Source organism: Danio rerio, chromosome 12 (assembly GCF_049306965.1).
Source record: "Danio rerio strain Tuebingen ecotype United States chromosome 12, GRCz12tu, whole genome shotgun sequence".
Classification (NCBI taxonomy): Eukaryota; Metazoa; Chordata; class Actinopteri; order Cypriniformes; family Danionidae; genus Danio; species Danio rerio.
The window spans coordinates 12270585-12290948 of NC_133187.1; the positions used below are offsets into that span (position 1 = coordinate 12270585).

General features: G+C 36.4%; 1 protein-coding gene across 2 annotated transcripts in view; it reads left to right on the forward strand.

Annotated features, from left to right (window-relative positions):
* The window catches only part of waplb (WAPL cohesin release factor b), a 113635-nt gene that overhangs the window by 65347 nt on the left and 27924 nt on the right, over positions 1-20364 (forward strand). For both annotated transcript variants that reach the window (XR_012387869.1, XM_021480269.2), the window contains exons 7-13: positions 502-663; positions 3638-3774; positions 3882-3993; positions 4090-4317; positions 14015-14126; positions 14254-14351; positions 15281-15357. Coding sequence is in view for 1 of the 2 variants with exons in the window: in XM_021480269.2 (XP_021335944.1) it covers positions 502-663; positions 3638-3774; positions 3882-3993; positions 4090-4317; positions 14015-14126; positions 14254-14351; positions 15281-15357 (926 nt within the window). In the remaining variant the exon portion in view is untranslated. The remainder of the gene's footprint in view (positions 1-501; positions 664-3637; positions 3775-3881; positions 3994-4089; positions 4318-14014; positions 14127-14253; positions 14352-15280; positions 15358-20364) is intronic.

Genomic DNA, 20364 nt, shown 5'->3' on the forward strand with positions numbered 1-20364 from the left:
CTATATGCACCATCTTTTTCTTTCTCTCTCTCTCTCTCTCTCTCTGTACATAGGCCATCCAAACACAATCAATCCCATACAGCTGCATCTACTGCTGCCAGTGAAGCCCACTGTAATGTTATGCAGATTGACAGATATGCTTACGCTTCACTTGAACTGTTTATAAGCGTTCTCATTAGCTGAGCACCTCCATCTGTACCGCTCGTATAAACAAGACCACATATATTAAAGTTTTCAAAACATTGCATTATTCATTCAAGTATGTGGCGTTTGCGCTTTATTTAGCAGCGATTCTGTTGGTCGTGAATTTGGCCTGGGGAATTTCTACATGAGGAATTTACAATGTTGTTTTTTTTTTTTTTGTAACCCTATCTTTAGTTGTCATGTTACATAACAAGCGGTGGGTTGGATGTTGGCAGCTCAGAGTTTATATGAATCAGCCCTGCAGTGCTTCCAAAGCATGTTGTTATGCTTTAAATCTGAGTTGTTGTTCTTGCACAGGCCGCTGCTTCAGGAGGCAGTAAAGAATCCAACTCGCACAAGGACGACGGAGTGTTTAAAGCTCCAGCTCCTCCTCCCAAAGTCATCAAGTCCGTCACTATTCCTACAGAACCGTACCAGGACATGGTCACTGCTCTTAAATGTCGGAAAGAACACAAGGAGGTGAGTGCAAACTCTTGACCCGTCCCCTTTTTTTGACATTTCAGAATAAAATATTATGAGCGCACAACTAACATGCTCTGCGCTGGACTTAAGACCTGCTCTCAGCTGGTCTATTGTGCAGTCTACTTTAGTTCCTCAAAATAGCAACGCACCAGCAATGCGCCTTAACACACCTCCCTTTTTAGACCAGAACGCCTATTGGTGCACATATGAGCGTTTATGAGAGTTTTTTTTTTTTTTACTAGAACTAACTGAAACTGTATTGCGAGTGGACAAATATATTAGAATTTCAATGGAAATCAACAAGCTCATTAAACTGGAAGGAAAACTGTTGGAAAAACATTATTAGATATTTCAAAACACCAGCACTAACCGCTAAATATACAAATAAGTTTCCAAAATGCTGGCGTAACTGCGGATTCAATAAACAAACCATTATCATATCTTTTTGGAATGTATGTATATTCAAGAATATTGGAAAGAAATACAGGAGGCTCTTGAACATATATTTGAAAAAGATATACCTCTAGAAAGTAAATTGTTATATTTTGGCTGTGTGGATCCAGATACATTAACGGCAGACAATAAATACCTTATGTGTGCTCTCATGGCTGCCAGCAAAAAAGCAATCACACGCAAATGGCTACAGCAAGAGCGACCAACCCTTAGTAATTGGATAGACGCAACTATTGAGATCTATACAATGGAAAAATTTACCTTTGTTGTCAATTTAAAGAAAGATATATTCCTGAGAAAATGGAGGAAATGGGTTGAATATATTTTAGTTAGAAGACCTGACTTTGTTGCTATAAACAAATAGAAGATGATGTTCTAATAGATAAATATATGCTAATGTATGTATATGGTTACACTTATTCATATTATAATGTGTCCCCATGTGTATACTGAAGATGGCCACTTGAGATTACTCTTGAAGGAATTATATTACGACATGTGTTCTAACCCTGGATGTAAATAGTGTTTTAATTTTCATTTACTTTTGATTATTATATTTTTATTTTACCTTTTTCTTATCATTTCTTATTTTTCTTTGCTCTTTACTCTGTTTTTCATTTTATAATTTACAAAATTTGAGTACTACTGGGTAGTAAATACACCTGACAATAATGTACGTAATTTTTGTACCACCTAAATTCACATACTGAGATACCAATGTACCTTGAAATGTTGTACGACTACTCAATTGAATGTTCAAAATAAACAAAGTTACAAAAAAAAGAAACTGTATTGTGTACATACAAAACTAACTAAAACTACCTAAATTATAGCAACGTCTTTGTAAATGTATTTAATACATACTGTAAGTGTTTTAGAAGTAAATTTATTTACTTCGTGCTGCCAGGTGTTTGACCTGAGCGGCACCTCACAGTCTGTAGTTTTGCCACCATTGGCCAGTTAAAGCCGCTTCTCCTCCAGTCAATTCTTGCTGTTGCTCCCGCAACAAAAACAACGTGTGGACATGGCAGCAGCACGGTGACGGCTTTAAACAAGACCTGTGCAGACACTTAAAGTATTAATTTAACACATTTGGGCGCAATAATGGGTTTTATTTCCATATTAGCGATCGCGGACGAATCCTTTTTTTTAACCAAATCTTCTAAGTAAACCTGTTGAACTCGTTCACCAAATCAAACTAAATCATTTGAAATGATGCGTCTCCTGAAAGCACTTATCAACAAACTACTTACTTTTAAACATGCCTGATAACCCCCATCTGACTCGAAATTAAGCAATTTCTCAAGTTATTCAATTATTAGAACAGCTCTAAGCTAGTCCTTTTTATTAATCAAGGGTTGCCACAGTGGAATGAACCGCCGACTTATCCAGCATATGTGTCTAGCAGCGGATGCTTTTACAGCTGCAACCCAATACTGGGAAACATCCATACACACTCATTCACACACATTCAATTGGGGCAATTTAGCTTACCCAATTCATCTAATTCATACCAATCAGAAGAGTGCGAAAGCGGGGCAAGCTTTTGTTTACTGTAGGAAGTTGGCATGACAATGGCTTTAAACCATTCAGAATGAGTTTTGAAACCGTTTAAAACAGGTAAATATGCATGTTTAAAAACCATGATCCTGGTTTTCTATGCACAGGCTCACCAATTTGGAGGTACCTTAGACCTTTTGTCCCAGCATGGGTTTGAGTCAGACTGGGAATATCTTTGTATCACTCACTGATGTCTTATATTAAAGTAAATCTGTACTAGGTATGCTTTGCTGCTGAGTTAAGAGATTTGTAATGCACTAGACATTTGAATATTTGGTGTCTTTGTACTAAAAGCCCGAGCAGGAGCCAATTAAATTTGAAAGTCGGTGGCATGGAACCAGTGATAAAGGCACAAAGCTCAAATCTTAATATGCATAAAAAGTAGTGCAGCTGTTTTTCAGTGAATTCTGAATTTGAATGTCTCAGTGGCAGCATATTGAAAACCCTGGCATGATCATTACACTTTTTTTTTTTTTTTACAGTTACACACAAAGACGTACTGATGGGGTCTGGAAAGACCTAATGTAATTCTTTTTGTGGGATGTTAAACATTTTAAAAGGTGTTCAAGCCAACCTACATAAAACCCCTAATTTTTTTACTTCATCATGAGTTTCAAGCTGTAAACCATTCAAATTGTAGTCAATAAAATCAGTTTTAAGACCACCCTGCCTTTGTTTTGAAGTCTTTATATTAGCTTGTAGACCTGTAATCTGTGAATATGGAATGACGAAGCATTTATATTTCTTAAAAATGAATATAAATTATTTATAAGAAATAATAATATAACAAGGTCTTACTTGTCATGTTTATAAAAAAAAAATATGACCAATAAGGCAGATGCTCTATTGCCATCATGAATCTAACATTCGCTGTGTGATCCTGCCTTTTGAGTGCATGCTCTGGCAGATGGTTACTGAATCAATAAAATAGCCATCAACATGCTTGCTCTCTCCGCAGTTGTACACAGTTGTTCAGCATGTGAAGCACTTCAATGATGTGGTGGAGTTTGGTGAGAATCAGGAGTTCACAGATGACTTTGAATATCTTGCCACTGGTCTGAAGACTGGACAACCCCTCAACACACGATGCCTTAGGTGCAGAAAACCTTTCATCTTTAAGCATTCAAACCATTTTTAAATTTTTAAACCGTGACCTCATGTTTGTTTGTAGACCACCTTATTCTTCTTGCTTCTGTTTGCAGTGTTATTAGTTTGGCCACGCGTTGCGCAATGCCCAGTTTTAGAATGCACCTGAGGGCTCGTGGAAAAGTGGCCCAAGTCTTTAAAACTCTCGGTGATGCACCCCAACATTCAGTAAGTTCAAAATAGTTTTGACTTATTTCAAATGTTCAGTGGTTGATGTTTTGTTTATAACTGATTTTGTTTTGTTTTTCTTTTCCTCTTTTTTAGAATCTAGCTCTGTGTACGGCCTCTCTTATGTACATTCTCAGCCGAGATCGCTTGAACATGGACCTGGATCGGGCCAGTCTTGATCTTATGATCCGATTACTGGAGTTGGAACAAGATAAATCCATCGCTGATCAGTTGACGACAAAAGAGATGAATAAAGTGAAAGAAAAGATTCGCAAACTCTGCGAAACTGTCCACAATAAGCATCTTGATTTGGAGAACATCACAGTAAGCTTGAAATCAGATTTTGCTTCTTTATTGTGCAATAGTCATTTTTGTGGGCTTTTTCATTGCGTTCCCTACCTCTAGTACCTTTAAAAATGACTTTTTCGTATATTATTTGAGCAAATAGGAATAAAATCAATTTTTTTTCATACTCTGCCAGTCACTGTACTTTTAAGTTTGCCCGACTATGAAGACTTCCGTTGCTGAGTAACTCAGAAATGTGAAAAAGGTCTATTGGTCTGAGAAAATTGCCACTACCAGTGTCATTGGATTTGTGACACGAGACTCCTAACCCACTTTATTTAAATAGTCAGCAGCAGCCACTGCTGTATTGTTAGTTTGCATGACTAAACCATTGTTTGTACCAACGCAAGACAAACACACCCAATGCGTCATTTACACTTGCAGCGACTTTGTAGCTGCCTGTCGCTCTGGGTGTCTTTGTAGGTCTACAGCATGGAGAATACACCCAACCTCTGCCGGAGCTGAGAGAGGATCACGTAACCTTCACTGGTGCTCCTATTGGCTATCGCTCAGGAAAGTTGCTCTTCATTCGCATAAAGTCATAGGATTATCAACTTTGTCACTGGCGCTCAATACGCCCAACTGGTTGCCATTGCTCAACGAGCGCCACCGGTTGCCATCGCTCACCATGCACAGTTGGTCGACGTTGTTCGTCACGCCCAACTGGTTGCTGTTGCTCAATGCGCTCATCTGGTCGCCATCGCTTGACACGCCCAACTGGTTGCCGACGCTCATGTAGACTGAGGTCGTCGGAAGTCGCTCACTCTCCGTTGAAATAAATGGTCGATTGTCGATTTGCTGTCACTCAACACTCCCAACTTGTTGCTGTCACTCATGTAGACTGAGGTCGTTGGAAGTCGCTTACTCTCTGTACGGCCGCTTTTTGATTTGCCGTTGCTCGACACTCCAAATTGGTTGCTGTCACTCACATAGACAGAGGTCGTCTGAAGTCGCTCACTCTTTGTTGAAGCAAATGGCTGCTTGTCGATTTGCCATCACTCGACATGGCCAACTGGTCGCCATCCCTCACGTAGACTGAGGTTGTCGGAAGTCGCTCACTTTCTGTTGAAATGAACGGTCGCTTGCCAATTTGCCGTCGCTTGACACGCCAAACTGGTCGCTGACGTAGACTGAGGTCATCGGAAGTCGCTCACTCTCCATTAAAATGAATTGTCACTTGTCACTTTGCCACTATAAGCCCGTTCATAGTGTAAATGAGGCTAAAAATGGCAGCACCGTAGTCAGTAGAAGATTTTCAGATATTCCTCTCATTGAGCACATTTACATGGACACCAATCTTCAGATTTTATTACGATCAATAAAATACTCTGATCAAGAGTCTAACATGTAAACAGTAATTTTTAATTACATTATTTCGATTACAGTCATAATCGAACTAAACAGAAATGGTATAAAGACATGTGGAGGATTCCTATTTTAGTCACATAATTGGAGTGCTGTACAGACATGTAAACACCTTAAACTTTTACCAGTTTGTAGTATATTTCCATACATTTTGTGACAATGCACACACAACAGTTATTGGTTGTTTCAAGACAAACTAACAAGAATGGCTTCAAGCTGGAGAGCACATTTTGGTGCGACTGGAAAAAGATGACTATTCTGAGAATTCTCATTCAGTAGTCTGAGTTTTTCATGGCACCTTGATTAAAAAGGTAATGAATGAAATCGCAGAGGTGGCCTGTTTCTTGCTCATTTGTTTCTGCCATCGTCTGTTTGCATAGTGTGAGAAATTAACTGCAGTTGAACTTGATGTAAATTTTAAAAACAAAAGATATGGTGCCATGATGAACATGAACTCTTGTTGCTTAAAATAAATAAACTAGCATTTAGTGCTGACATAATGACGTTAATCTAACTATGTATTATAGCATGTGAAATGGGAGCATAAAAGGAACATTCAAAAAGCTACTCATGTAAGCACCTTAATCATATTATTTTCTTATTCTGATTAAGGCAAATAATTAGATTACTGGTGTTCATGTAAACTTAGACATTGGAAGCCTAGTAGTGGATTCAGTTAGAGCTGGATGGGAACTCATAGCAGTAGAGGTTGCACAACTACAGTGATAATCTCACCCTGCTATGGAAATGCAAGCTGAGCCATACCTTACCAAGCTGCTGCGCAGTGGGTATGTTTTTGTAGTATATGATTCTGCTTGTGTAATTGCACATTTGGATGGGAGACTGTTCTCTTGGGGTTTTCAGAAATCTTCAGTTCCTACTCCCTCTAGTGGATACACTTAAGTGCTAAGTTTTTTTTTATTGTATTATGTGATGGACTGTTTCAACATTTAGTCTGTGCTGAAAGAAAAGTTTACCCCGTAATTTAAATAGCTTCAACACCCTCATGTCATTTCAAATTCCTTTAGCATTTCTACCATACTGCATAAAAAGTATCCTGTGAAGAAATGTAAGTAATTTATAAGTTATTACAAGTTACAATAAATGAATAATATATACAATATATAAACAAACACAGATCATTTATGCAACAGAAGTATAGAGGTTGCAGCTATAGAGAGAATAGAAACTACTTTTTAAGTATCTTAAAAGATGCATTCATACCAAAAATATCTTCCTAAAGCCTTTGTGTGAGACCAAGCTGTTATTCACAGAAAATATGAAGTATCAGAAGTATCTGAAATGGTTTATTTGCTCACAATCTTTGTTTTAATGGCGAGATCATTTATTGAATTATTCACAACCGATTTCATTTTCAAATGGTCAATATTTTACATGTAAATACTAGGGATGCAACAATACAGTTAGTTCATGGTTCAATACATACCTCGGTTTTTTAACACAGTTTTTGGTTCGGTTCTCATGGATTGACACGTGTTTTTGTTTATTTATTTTTTATTGTTCTATAGGCAATAGGAACAGTAAGAGGTTAAGGAGAAAAAAATATAAACGATTTATTACAATACTCGTTTTGTTTTACTTAAAAGTCAAGAAAAGTACAGTAGTTCCTAGTGTATTGTATACAAAAATTAACACTGAAATCTCACAGCTGCTGGTAGCTCATGTACCAACTGTGGAACACATAAAATCCTACATTTTAAAAATAATCATACATGTGAAGTTAAAAAAGGTAAATTGGTCATTTCAAATAAACACATTTGTACTAAAGTAAACATAAACCATCTTAATTATCTCGGTGCTGAAAAAATGCGAGACTGTAGTCTGTAAAGCGGATTGAGTGCTTTTATAAAATGACAAAAGCCCACATCTCTAATCACCGAAAACAGCTGCAAATCTTTAGCAATAAACACCCGCACTGCCTTTGTTGTTTTTATGTGTCTCTCGGAACCAGTTGGGTATGTTTGCTTGAAAGATTCAGCGAGGGATTGTTGCTATTTGGAGGACTTTATTACCTTCTCTGCTATCCTGCCTTCAGTAAGTGATATTGCTGGGTGATGGCGTTGTAGATGTGCAGTCATGGTTATACGTGTTAAACAATGCTTGCACAGTTATTTTTTGTTCTTTGTTTTTTCTTGGCATTATACTTGCCGGCACCGCTTGCCGGCAACGCCGCTTGCACTGTTAAAGTGTGGAATGATGGTCAAGCGCCCCCTAACTTTAGAGCATAGTGATTGGATATTTACTCGCGGGGAGGAGTTTCCTCATCCCAGCTCATGGATTTGGGGCACACACAGTCAATTCGGGGAGATATAAAACGCACTTAAATTATTTAAACGCAAAACTGAAAAAAAAACGCAATTGACAAGCGCATATTGAACCGTGGAGGTCGTACCGTACGGTTCAATATTATATTGAGAAGCGTGGCATCCCTAGTAAATACACTTACTGGACACTTTATTAGGTACAACTGTCCAACTGCTTGTTAATGCAAATTTCTAATCAGCCAATCACGACAGCACTGCAGTGCATTTAGCATGTAGAAATGGTCAAGACGATCTGCTGCAGTTCAAACTGAGCAACAGAATAGGGAAGAAAGGTGATTTAAGTGACTTTGAATGTGGCATGGTTGTTGTTGCCAGATGCCAGAGGTCAAAGGAGAATGGCCAGACTGGTTCCAGCTGATAGAAAGGCAACAGTAACTCAAATAACCACTCTGACTTCACAACACGACCAACCTTGAGGCAGATGGGCTACAGCAGCAGAAGACCACACCGGGTGCCACTCCTGTCAGCTAAGAACAGAAAACTGAGGTTACAATTTACACAGGCTTACCAAAATTAGACAATAGAAGATTGGAAAAACGTGATAAGTCTCGATTTCTGCTGCAACATTCGGATGTTAGGGTCAGAATTTGGGGTCAACAACATAAAAGCATGGATCCATCCTGCCTTGTATCTATGATTCAGGCTGGTGGTAGTGGTGAAATGGTGTGAGGGACATTTTCTTTGCTTACTTTGGGCCCATTAGTAGCAATTGAGCATCGAGTAAACATCCCAGCCTGGCTGAGTATTGTTGCTGACCATGTCCATCCCTTTATGACCACAGTGTACTCATCTTCTGATGTCTACTTCCAGCAGGATAATGCGCCATGTCATAAAGCGTGAATCATCTCAGACTGATTTCTTAAACATGACAATGAATTCACTGTATTCAAATGGCCTCCACAGCCACCATATCAGGATGTGCAGCCGTCAAATCTGCAGCAACTGCATGATGCTATCACGTCAATATGGACCGAAATCTCTGAGGAGTATTTCCAGTACCTTGTTTAATCTATAACACGAAGGATTAAGGCAGCTCTGAGGGCAAAAAGGGGGTCCAACCCGGTATTAGTAATGGTATACCTTATAAAATGGCCGGAGAGTGTATAAATTCTTGAACCTTGTAAATAGTACAAAAATCTTCAGCTTTATAGGGGATGAAATTGTAGAACGAGTCTGTGTGTAGTTTCTCTGACAATAGCTGCTTTTCCACTATCGTGCCAAACCGTTCTAAGAACACTTCGGTACGGTTACGGTTGTTTCTCCACTGAGCCTGGAACGGCGCGGCACGATTACAAACCGTTCTTGGCCCGGAATTTTCGGCACGGTTAGACAACCGTGCTGAACTGTGCTGACAGATTCTGTGTTGACGTCGCGACTCGGTTGCTAAGCTACCACAGCTGGCTCAGCAGAAGCGCGCTAGTTATCAGACATCCTCAATAAACTACAGTACATTTAATATAAAATAATGATCCAGGTCTAAACGATATTTAAAAAGGATTTTAAAACCATAGAGCAGTCTCTGGAAGAGAAGTGAATAACTCATCACATTCTTACGAAGATATTTTATTCATTAAAGTTATTATTTTATTGACTTGAATACAGACCTACATCGCTTGCCTGAATGTGAGTTTATTGCACGCAGCGCTGTATTTCACAGCACAAAACTCGCTCTGATCCGGGAGAGACATACCAGCGCCTTGCGCTGCTGACTTTTTTTTCCTGCTGCGCATCGAATAAAGCGAATAAAGTCACGCTTTGCATCGTCGATGTCCAAATTCCACAACAACATCACTATATCCATGGAACACGAACTTGCAGACTCTTTTAACAACGAGGAAATAATTGCACTTTTTAATTCAAAGCCAGGACAGCTTGTTAATACCGGCGAGACCACCTGAAGGACGGCATGTTCGTGTTGTAATGTCGGCCGTCCAAAAGACTTTGCTTGAAAGCTTTACGGAGCGGCACTGTAACTGTCCAAGGTACTGTTGTATGATTTATATTATAGCATATGCACTAATAAACAAGTCAAAAGAATGAATAAATTAAATAAATATGGATTCTTAAATGTCAGTATTGCTTTTACTCAAAAAATATCAATACGTTTTTGACAAATGTTTTATAAAAATAAAATGAGCAATTTTTATCATTTCAGCTATAGGCAATTATATGATTCAATTATACATAAGTTATATGACATTTATGTGGCATGTAACATGTTTCTGTGTTTTTTTTTTTTTTTTGTGGGGATCTTTAATATAGCTACGCAAATATTTTCTAAAACGTCTAGCAATAATTCGCCTACAGCTTGTTAGTTAATTATGAACACAAAAATAATTATAATAATAAAAATAAAATGATCAAAATAAAAAGATAATAGAGCATTATTTTGCTAAATATAATAGTGCTTTATATGCTTTAAATCCTGCGATATATTTTCATATTCGTTTTTTTTCACTTGCTGCATTCGTTATTTAATGTTTGAATAGTAAAACAAATAACAGCCATCGCTTAATTGGTTTCATTTTACCATCAAAATGTAGTATATTTTATATCATTATCAACTTTTTATATAAAAACGCAGTGTAATTTAAATAATTGTTTAAAATGAAATAATTTAAGTGCTGTGTTTTTATTAGTGAAAGTGCCCGCTCACCTTTGACAAGGCCTGTCCAAAATTATATTTCTGCCACTATAATGCAAATGCATTATTATTGTTGTCTTATCATTGTTTATTTTTCTGTTATGTTCAGAGATTTTAAATATTATTTATTTCCCCTCCAATTATTTTCAATCATCACGTTACATTTTGGTAATTTTCCCTCCAAATAAAATTTAGCCAGAGCTGCCATATGAATAAATAAGGGTGCACATGTACCTATATTTAGCACCCCTATATGATAGAGCGGCATAACAGTGTTTAGTCACATGGTTGCTTTTGCTTTTATGAAAAAAAAAATAAATAGTTTCGGCTCTTATTTAACTTTAATTGAACAAAGGGAGCCGTTTACATTGCGTTACCAAGGCAACTACTGATGCGTTTTGTGTAATGTTTTAAAGAGCTTTGTCGCAGCACGACAGTGGAAAATGAAACCGTATCCGTGCTGTCTGGCCCGGTTTGGCACGGAATGGAACAGTTCTGTTTAAAGAACGATTCAGCACGATAGTGGAAAAGCGGCTAATGGTTTACGTGCTGCTGACTGTAGCTTTTGTAAACTGTTCTCACAGGATGTCTATATAAACAGCTGAGTGCTGCGCATTTCAATGAAGCATAGTTTAAGGATTTTCAAAAGTTAAGCTTTTCTTACTTGACACCTTTTTTTGTAATGCTGATGTTGGTAAAAACAGAAAGAAGACCTCTGTCAAGAAGACATGTGCACAGAACAACATTTAAAAATACACAAGCAAAACACAGTACCACTAGGCCTGTCACAATAATGAATATATCGACTGATCGCACAACACACGGACATTACCTCAATCATTTATGGTGATGCAATATATATTGCCCATGTTTAAAAAAAAATACTCTAGCAACATTTTAGCTGATTGTGCAACCTCTGTCTCTATTAGAGGTCCCACTGTGTGTATGGTTAAAACCACTAAAGTATTTAAAGTATAAATTACTTCAGTATATTTTTATGTGTGTGTGTCTGACAACTGACAATAGATCTGGTAGTAGATTTCGCAAACTTTATACTTGGACTTTTTTGTTAATATTTATTATTATTTTAGTGCTTCTTACAGGTTTGAAATTGAAACACACCTTTTACCCACAGCACATAAATAGTTAACTATATGCGACAAATAATTTTATTTTAACACAATTTTATTATTATTAACTGTTTTAAACAATTTTTTTCAATGGGTTAAAGTAAAAAAAAGACTGTTGACTGTCTCTTTCACATTCAAGTTCAGGTTGCTTTATTGGCATGACATTGTGTACAATATTTCCAAAGCATTTTAGATGTATTAAAAATGTGATATATTGATATCATCAAATTTATAAAATATACAGAAAATGAAAAATAAATGACAGAAAAAATGAATAAAAACAGACAATATCTCTAAAAAAAATTATGATAATTACAAGAATAAAACATGTTTTAAATAAGATCAATGAGTTGATTACCCATTTCAAATGGTTTACTAATATTCTGCAGTCAGTTAAGATGTAATGTTGTCCTCTGAGTATTTAGTAAAGTTATTTTATTATTATTATTAATTGTTATTTTATTATTTTATTATTAACATTAGTTGTCTAGATTAAAGAATTAATCGTAACACTTATATTAACTACACACAATGATTCATTTACTAAGCATTACCACCTAGTGAATTCCATACTTTTTTTTATTAACTCTACATTAATAAGTGTAAGCAGTTTATACTTGCAGCTACAAATGCTGTATTCTTGACCTACAACCACATTCATAATCTGCTGTGTACTTTTATACTGTGTTAATGATTTATTATTACTAAATTAATTATTACATTATTTACAACCCAGTTGCGATTAATAGTCAATGGTTTTTAAGATCATTCAGAACGAGTTAGTAAATGATTAATAAACTATTGAAATCAACATTTATCTATCTAATAATCCATTATTTTTTTTTCCCTAAATGCTTTAACTTAACTTGTGAGGACTATTTATGCTTTATAAATATTTTATAAATGACAAATAAAGGCTCGGTATCAAATGAACATTAATCTTTGCAATCTTATCTAAAAAGTTAAATTACTGTAAAGTTTAAATATTGGTGAATAACAGGAGTGTCAAAATACAATATAAAATTTAATAAAACATCAATAATATTATAATTTAACAGTATAAAAGATGCAACGTTTAAACTGCAGTCATTTTATTGTAGGTTGCAAAGATTTATTTTTCATTTGAAGTACAGTTTCATATGTGTATCTTCAAAGGAATAGGAATAAATAATGTTGTTTATGTTCATTTTTTCTGTTTAGAATTTAACTGAACCTTTTTTTTGTCATTTATAAGGGATTTATAAAGCATAAATAGTTCTCACTTTAAATTAGGTCACAATACTGGATGCAGTTAAGTTAATAAAGCATTTATTAACATACAACCTAACTCTTATTAGGCATATTAGGAATCACCAATAAAATTAAACAACATCTTTCTCTTTAGTTTCATTTCTAAACATCCAAATCAAACTAAATCTGCAGATCTGACGTCTGGTCTGAGCCCCTCCCCCGGAGTATCGTCAGTATATAGCAATCAAGGATTGGCTCCTGTACTACAAGGCGGGCTTTATTCACCATATAGCGATCAATGATTGGCTCCTGTACTAGTAGGTGGGGCTTTATTCACCATATTGACCATTACACTTTTCCCCATACAAAAAGATACAAGTGACGTGTCTTGAGTTTTCCATAGTCTTTGTTGTTAATGAGTGGCATAAAATGATCACATAGACATTGATATTGTTTATGGCTATTTTGGTGCAAAAAAAATTATAAAAACTAAACAACAAAAAAAAAAAATTCCCAGAGATGGGTTGCGACTGGAAGGACGTCCGCTGCGTAAAATGCTTGCTGGATCAGTTGGCGGCTCCCGCATTAATAAAGAGACTAAGCCGACAAGAAAATGAATCAATAATTGAAATAAAAAAAAAAAAATAGATATTGTGGCAGGCCTAAATACCACATTCTGTGTAAACCCCTAGTAAAGCACAGCATGATAAACTCACAGATAAATTAATTAAAAACACCCTTTACCAAACTATTCAAATATTTACTCGCTTTAATGTTTTTTTGCTCAAGCCTGAGAAACTTTTATGAAGCTGTTTCTTTGCATTTCACGCTGTCCATTTACATTCGATTTAATGTTCTCTTCAGCAAACAGAACTTTTACATTTGCATAATGGAGTCATTAAAGCTGAATGTATTTTTTTCTAATATCTTTCAGACTGATTGTACTTTGTTTTTCTTGGCAGACGGGACATTTAGCCATGGAGACTTTGCTGTCATTGACGTCAAAGAGAGCAGGGGATTGGTTTAAAGAAGAGCTCCGGCTTCTGGGAGGCCTGGACCACATTGTAGATAAAGGTATTCTGCCTTTTTGTAATATTAGTTCAAAATATGTCCATTTTATGTGATGTTAGTGAAAATCCCTTTTGCTTGGGTTTTTTTTACATCGCTTTTGAGAGTGAGTTGTTTATGTGTGTTTCCATAGTTAAAGAATGTGTGGAGAATCTGAGCCGAGAGGATGATAAGGAGAACTTAGTAGCATCTTTGTGGGGTGCTGAGAGATGTCTTCGTGTTCTAGAAAGTGTAAGTCTGATACTTAACCACTCTTAACTTGTGATGCTTGGACTTCAGTTGTCATGTTATTTTAGATTCAATCAAGTGGAGTAGGGCTGCACAATATATATCATTTCAGCATCGATATCGCAATGTGATCATTTGCAGTAATACCATCGCAGGATCGATGGCGATATATAAGCTAGAATTTAAGTTTAGTAAAACTAAAACATTTATTCTAAATTGTGACCTGATTAATAAGCTAGTTGCCAGTAAATTTATAAATGTGATACCAAATCTATGACTAAAAGTACAAATAATTTTTTCTTTTAAGTATATTCTGTTCTTTTGAATGTTTCTGTTTTATTTATTTATTTATTTATTTATTTATTTATTTATTTATTTATTTGGAGCATCAAATTGGCACATTAGCTGTCATGTAGTAATAATAAAGATTAAAAATGAAGCTGTCATCGCATCAATATACTACATTTTAAAGAGAAATACAAAATATTAATAAATATTTTTAATTTAAAGATAATTTACAATAATTGTATTAATTATTTTACTTAATAATGTTTGCCTTTATTACAAATGCAGTATTTCAGACTATGACAATTTAATGCCTTTTTGATCCAATCGTGGTGAGAAGGAAGGAAGGAATAAGTAAGGCATAAAAGGTTCCTAAATGTTACTATAGTGCACTAAGATTCTAGTCATGGATACCAATTAAATCCTTTATCTGTAGAACCTTAGATGGCTTGTATTTGCTGGTAGAGTGAGTCAGACTCTAGATTTCTCTGAGGGATAAACAGATTGCATTAACCTTGATATTAACCTACTGTAGATTGAACAACAGGGTCAGACACACTAATCTATTCCTGCTTGGCCAATTTAAAAGAGCAAGTTATTAATTAATAATAGTGTCTCTTTTTTGACCTTTTTTCATTTTAATACAGGTAACCGTTCATAATCCTGAAAACCAGGGCTACCTGATTGCATACAAGGACTCTCAGCTCATTGTGTCTTCAGCAAAGTAAGTGCCTACAGTTGAAGTTTTTCAGCATAGCTATATTTTTTATGGTACAGCTTATTGCTCTCTGAGTCTGAGATTTTCACACTTTGTGTCAATTTGAAAACTTTGAAACTGTTGTCCGTCATGAACTATAGCAGGTTCAACATTTTTTTTTCACATCTGAAAAAGTGTTTTGAAAGGGGCTTTGACAGTTCAGAGCAACTGTACAAGCGAAAGCCAAAATCCAGAATGCTGTCACTTGCAGCACAGAGCACTTTATGACAAACAAAGTGCGTAATATAATGACAGAATGTGGCCTTTTCCATGGCGCTGTTTGGCGTATGTGTGGGTTTGTGTCCATAACTTTTGACATTCCGTTTAAAGGAACACACTCACCTTAAAAAAAAAAAAAAAAAAGACTCCTTCAGTTTTTTAAAACCGTTTAGCTGATTATGTATTTTTACTATTTTATAACAGACTTGTTTATAAGGACTATTAATAACAATAATTTTCAGAATTGAATCGGTTGGTTTGTTTGCTGAACACATCGAATCATTGTAAATCTGTTGTGTTTTTGAATAGAGCTCAATAGCGTGTCTATCATCTCTTCATTGTTTTAAGCAGCTAATTTTCTTACGCTGCGTGATATCATTCCGCGTGATTTAGGCATTTTACTGCAGCACATTTTCTTGATTATAACGCCAGAATGACAGTGTAGTTCCTTGCAAATTTATTTTCTAATTCTAGAAATAGAAACTTTTTATTCTGTTCTACATTGTGTAACTACAGTCACTCTTGAAATGTAAAAATATTCAAATGTTTTTTTATATTTTTTGAGGGAAATGCTAACAGTCAAATCTGATTCAAAGAATTATGCTTAGCCAAGCTAATAGTTACCCCGGCAGAACCAAGTGTATCTGTCTGCAGACTGCAAGAGAGGGGCGTAACATGAGGACTGTGACTTGTAGTAGAGGTGTGACATGTAGTTATAAAGATCCCATTGGACCATGCGAGATGTCACAATGAGATGTTGTTTACAAGATGGGGGAAATACTTAATAGAGAACATTTTCAGCAAATGTTTTCATGCATATTTTACAAATTTATCCACAACCAATTCATTTGATTTAATATATTCATTAATTTAGCAACTCGCTGACTACTTTGTCTATTTTGTCATGATAGTTAGACTACTTGCTTTCATCCCTTGTTGTTACTAACTGTAAGGTCAAGTATGAAAACCTTCGCAACCTGCTGCTGTACATGCATAGTGGAGTAGATTTAGATGTTAATAACTGATTGTTGGGTTTAGGGTTGTGGAAAGTGTAGACGTTAATAACTATGATGGTTAGGTTTAGGGTTGGGGAAGGTGCAGATGTTAATAACTTGATGGGTTGCATTAAGGGTTTTGGAAGGTGTAGACATTAATAACTGTGATGGTTGGGTTTAGGTGTGAAATAGGAATAGACGTTAATAACTGTGATGGGTGGGTTTAGGTGTAGAGTAGATATAGATGCTAATAAAAGTGATGGTTGGGTGAGGGTTGAGGAAGGTGTAGACGTCAATATCTAATGGTTGGGAAAGGTGTAGACATTAATAACTGATGCTTGGGATTAGAATTAAGGAAGGTGTGGACTTCTATAACTAATGGTTGGGTTTAGGGATGGGAAAGGTTTAGACATTTATAACTAATGGTAGGGGTTAGAGTTGGGGAAGGTGCAGACGTTAATAACTGATGGTTGAATTTAAGGTTGTGGAAGGTGTAGACTAGACACTAAAAACGAATGGTTTGGTTTAGGGTTGGGGAAGGTGTAGATGTTTATAACTATAATGGTTGGGTTTAGGGTTGGGGAAGGTGTAGACCATAATAAGTGTGATGGTTGAGTTTAGGGTTGTAGAAGGGGTAGACATTTATAACCAAAATGGTTAGGTTCAGGGTTGGGGAAGGTGCAGACGTTAATAACTGTAATGGTTGGATTTTGGCTTGTGTAAGGTGTAGACTAGATGTTAATAATTAATGTTTGGGTTTAGGGTTGGAGAAGGTGTAAACGTTGATAACTATAATGGTTGGATTTACGGTTGGGGAACGTTTAGATGTTAATAACTGGTTATTGGTTTAGGTGTGGAGTAGGTGTAGATGTTAATAACTGATGGTTGGGTTTAGGGTTGAAGAAGTTGTCGACGTTAATAACTGTCATGATTTGGTTTAGGTGTGGAGTAGGTATAGACATTAATAACTGATGGTTGGGTTTAGGGTTGGCGAAAGTGTAACTATAATGGTTGGGTTTAGTGTTGGGGAAGGTGTAGACGTTAATATCTATGATGGTTGGGTTTAGGTGTTGAGTAGGTATGGACGTTAATAACTAGGCATAGATGTTAGTAACTGAGGGTTGGGTTTAGGTATGGGTATGTGTAGATGTTAATAGCTTTGATGGGTACAGCGCCATCTTGCCAACAATATAGTTTTGGCATAAGTCTCGTTCTCGTGGGTCCCAAGTAACACCACTACTATAAGTTATGCCCCCTTCATGTTATGCCCATCTTGCAGTCAGCAGACAGATCCTACTCGCCAGAACAAGAAATTAGCTGAATGCTTTCAAAATTGGTTCAACTGCACAACTCTAGGAGACTTGTGAAATGGGCCTTTGTTTAAAAAAGGTGAAGTGTTCCTTTAATGCTGTGTTCACACCAGAAGCGGAACGCACGGATAAATCGCGCTATTCGCGCGTAAATAGCTGCGTGAACATTTGAGTTTACTCGCTTCATACGTGCGTCAAACCCCGCTTCATTCGCGTGTCAAATTCACATCAGAACAGACATGGATTCGCGTGATGGGCAAGGTTTTTGTCTGCCCGAAGACTCTAGCTTCATAGCTAAAGGGCTAACATGGATTTTATGAAGAAAATAACAGTATTTATGTGCTTTATGAAGACTGAAAAACAGCGTCGATACGTTTAGGGTCGTGTCTGAGTCCACTAGATCCTTTCAGAGGTGCATCCAGCTCTGTGAGCTCATAAACTCCTCCAGAAACTAAACCTGGATGACGGAGGCTTTCAGCGGTGCTTCTGACTGAGCCAAGCCGAGTTTGATGAACTTTTGTTGGTGAAGGCTGGAGGATTTCCCTCGGAACACAGACAACAGGTTCTACGTCACAATCACGCCACCCATAAGAGCAAGCTTCTGATTGGTTAACGCGGCGCGAATGTACGCTGAAGTTCACATTTTCGAAATCGAGAGATTTGCGCCTAACGCTTGTTAAGCGCGTCAAACTGCATTCACTTAACATGTAAATCACTCGCGCTTGACGCGCGTGCCGCATCTGGTGTAAACGCAGCATAAGGATGGAAATGTGTGTTATGTGTCTGCAGTATCAAAAGTTCAAATAGTATCCAAATTCTACTGATTTTCTGAAATAAACTTTACATTTCACAAAAATCCCTCGCAGCTTTTTGATAAGGAGGTGATCTTTCCTGCCTCTCCGTGCTGTGGATTGGGTGAACATAACATTTCCTCTTTTTTTCAAAGACAAATAAGTAACCTTTTTTCAAATGATCAATTAATAAGTCTCGAACTGTGTGATACATTTTTCAGATACAAATACAAAAAAAAATGCGTACAAAGTCTTCAGACTTCAGTGTGCAAAGACCTTAATCAAGCATCACAGTTGTCATGTTTTCCTGACTATTTTTGGCAGTAAGTCACTGGTACTGTGCGGTCAGGCAGGGTGCAGGTTAACAGTGCAGTTTGTACTTGCTTCTCTCATTATAGCAGACAGCCTCCAGACTCATTAACAAACCCAACAGCAACAGGAACACTTTATCAACAGCACCAGCTGCCAAGACCATAAGCGCAAAACTGCTGTGCCAAAGACCACCCTCCGATACGGCTCATACCGTGCTGACATATCTTAAAGAGACCAATAATTTCAAACATTAACAGGAGTTGAATGCCGTCTCAAGGGTCCCAATTCAAAACACTTAAAAGGATAGTTAAGTCATAAATGACAGTTGTAATTTACCACTTCATGTTATTCCAAACACGTAGTACTTTCTTCCTTGCATGCCAGAATGTCATAGCCCATACAATGAAAGCATACAGTGATCAAGGGCCGTCAGACACTTAAAAGCTTGTCCATGTGAATCTTACATCACTCAGATTCATGCTCCTCATTTGAAAACGCGCAAGCTAAAGTTATCAAAGAATATAATAAAATACTCATGGATTTGGTCTGTTCTTTGCAGAAACTTCAGATGACCTTTTTCACATTTATATTACATTAGAGATAATAGGAAAAGTGGTTTAACAGCAAAAAAAAAAAAAGGATTATTGCATTTCTGTGTCTTTCCAAAAAAGGTTATAGCAGTCAGATCAGTGAAAAATGGCGACTTTGTTCTTCTATATATTTTTGTACTCGTTAGCAGGGCTAAACAAAATCATTTTATTCAGTTTTTTTCTAGTTTTATTTAATGCATATTCAATTAAACCTTTTGTTTATTGGTTAATTATATTACTGAAATTAATAGACATATTAAATAAATATGAATATATTTACTGAAATTTGCATAGGTAAATAAATACACTCGATGGGATAAATAATCTGCAATTTCTTTGGGCACAGGATACGTACAGCTGTATCAGCAACACAGCGTCTTTGCCCACTGAAGTCAGAAATTTTCGTATGCGTTTTTTTCCCTCCGTATTTATATAAAAAAAAATTGTGCATTTGAGCTGAGATGGATTATTGCGAGTTTGTTTGAAGTGTATATAAATAATTTATATTGATATGAAGTTTATTTTAGGAAATCAGTGACACTTTGATACATTGCTTGTGATTGTTTACATATTACGTTCGTAAACATGTTGAACAGAAACTGCAATACCATAGACATTATAGATGATGGCCACGTTGACATCGGAGCAATGCACCCTGAGGTGTGTTTTTATTATAATGTCTATGGGCTTTACGTCAAATGTATAGACACATACAGACACCCATGCATCCCAAACAGCAGCAGATGTAAAGTTCCCT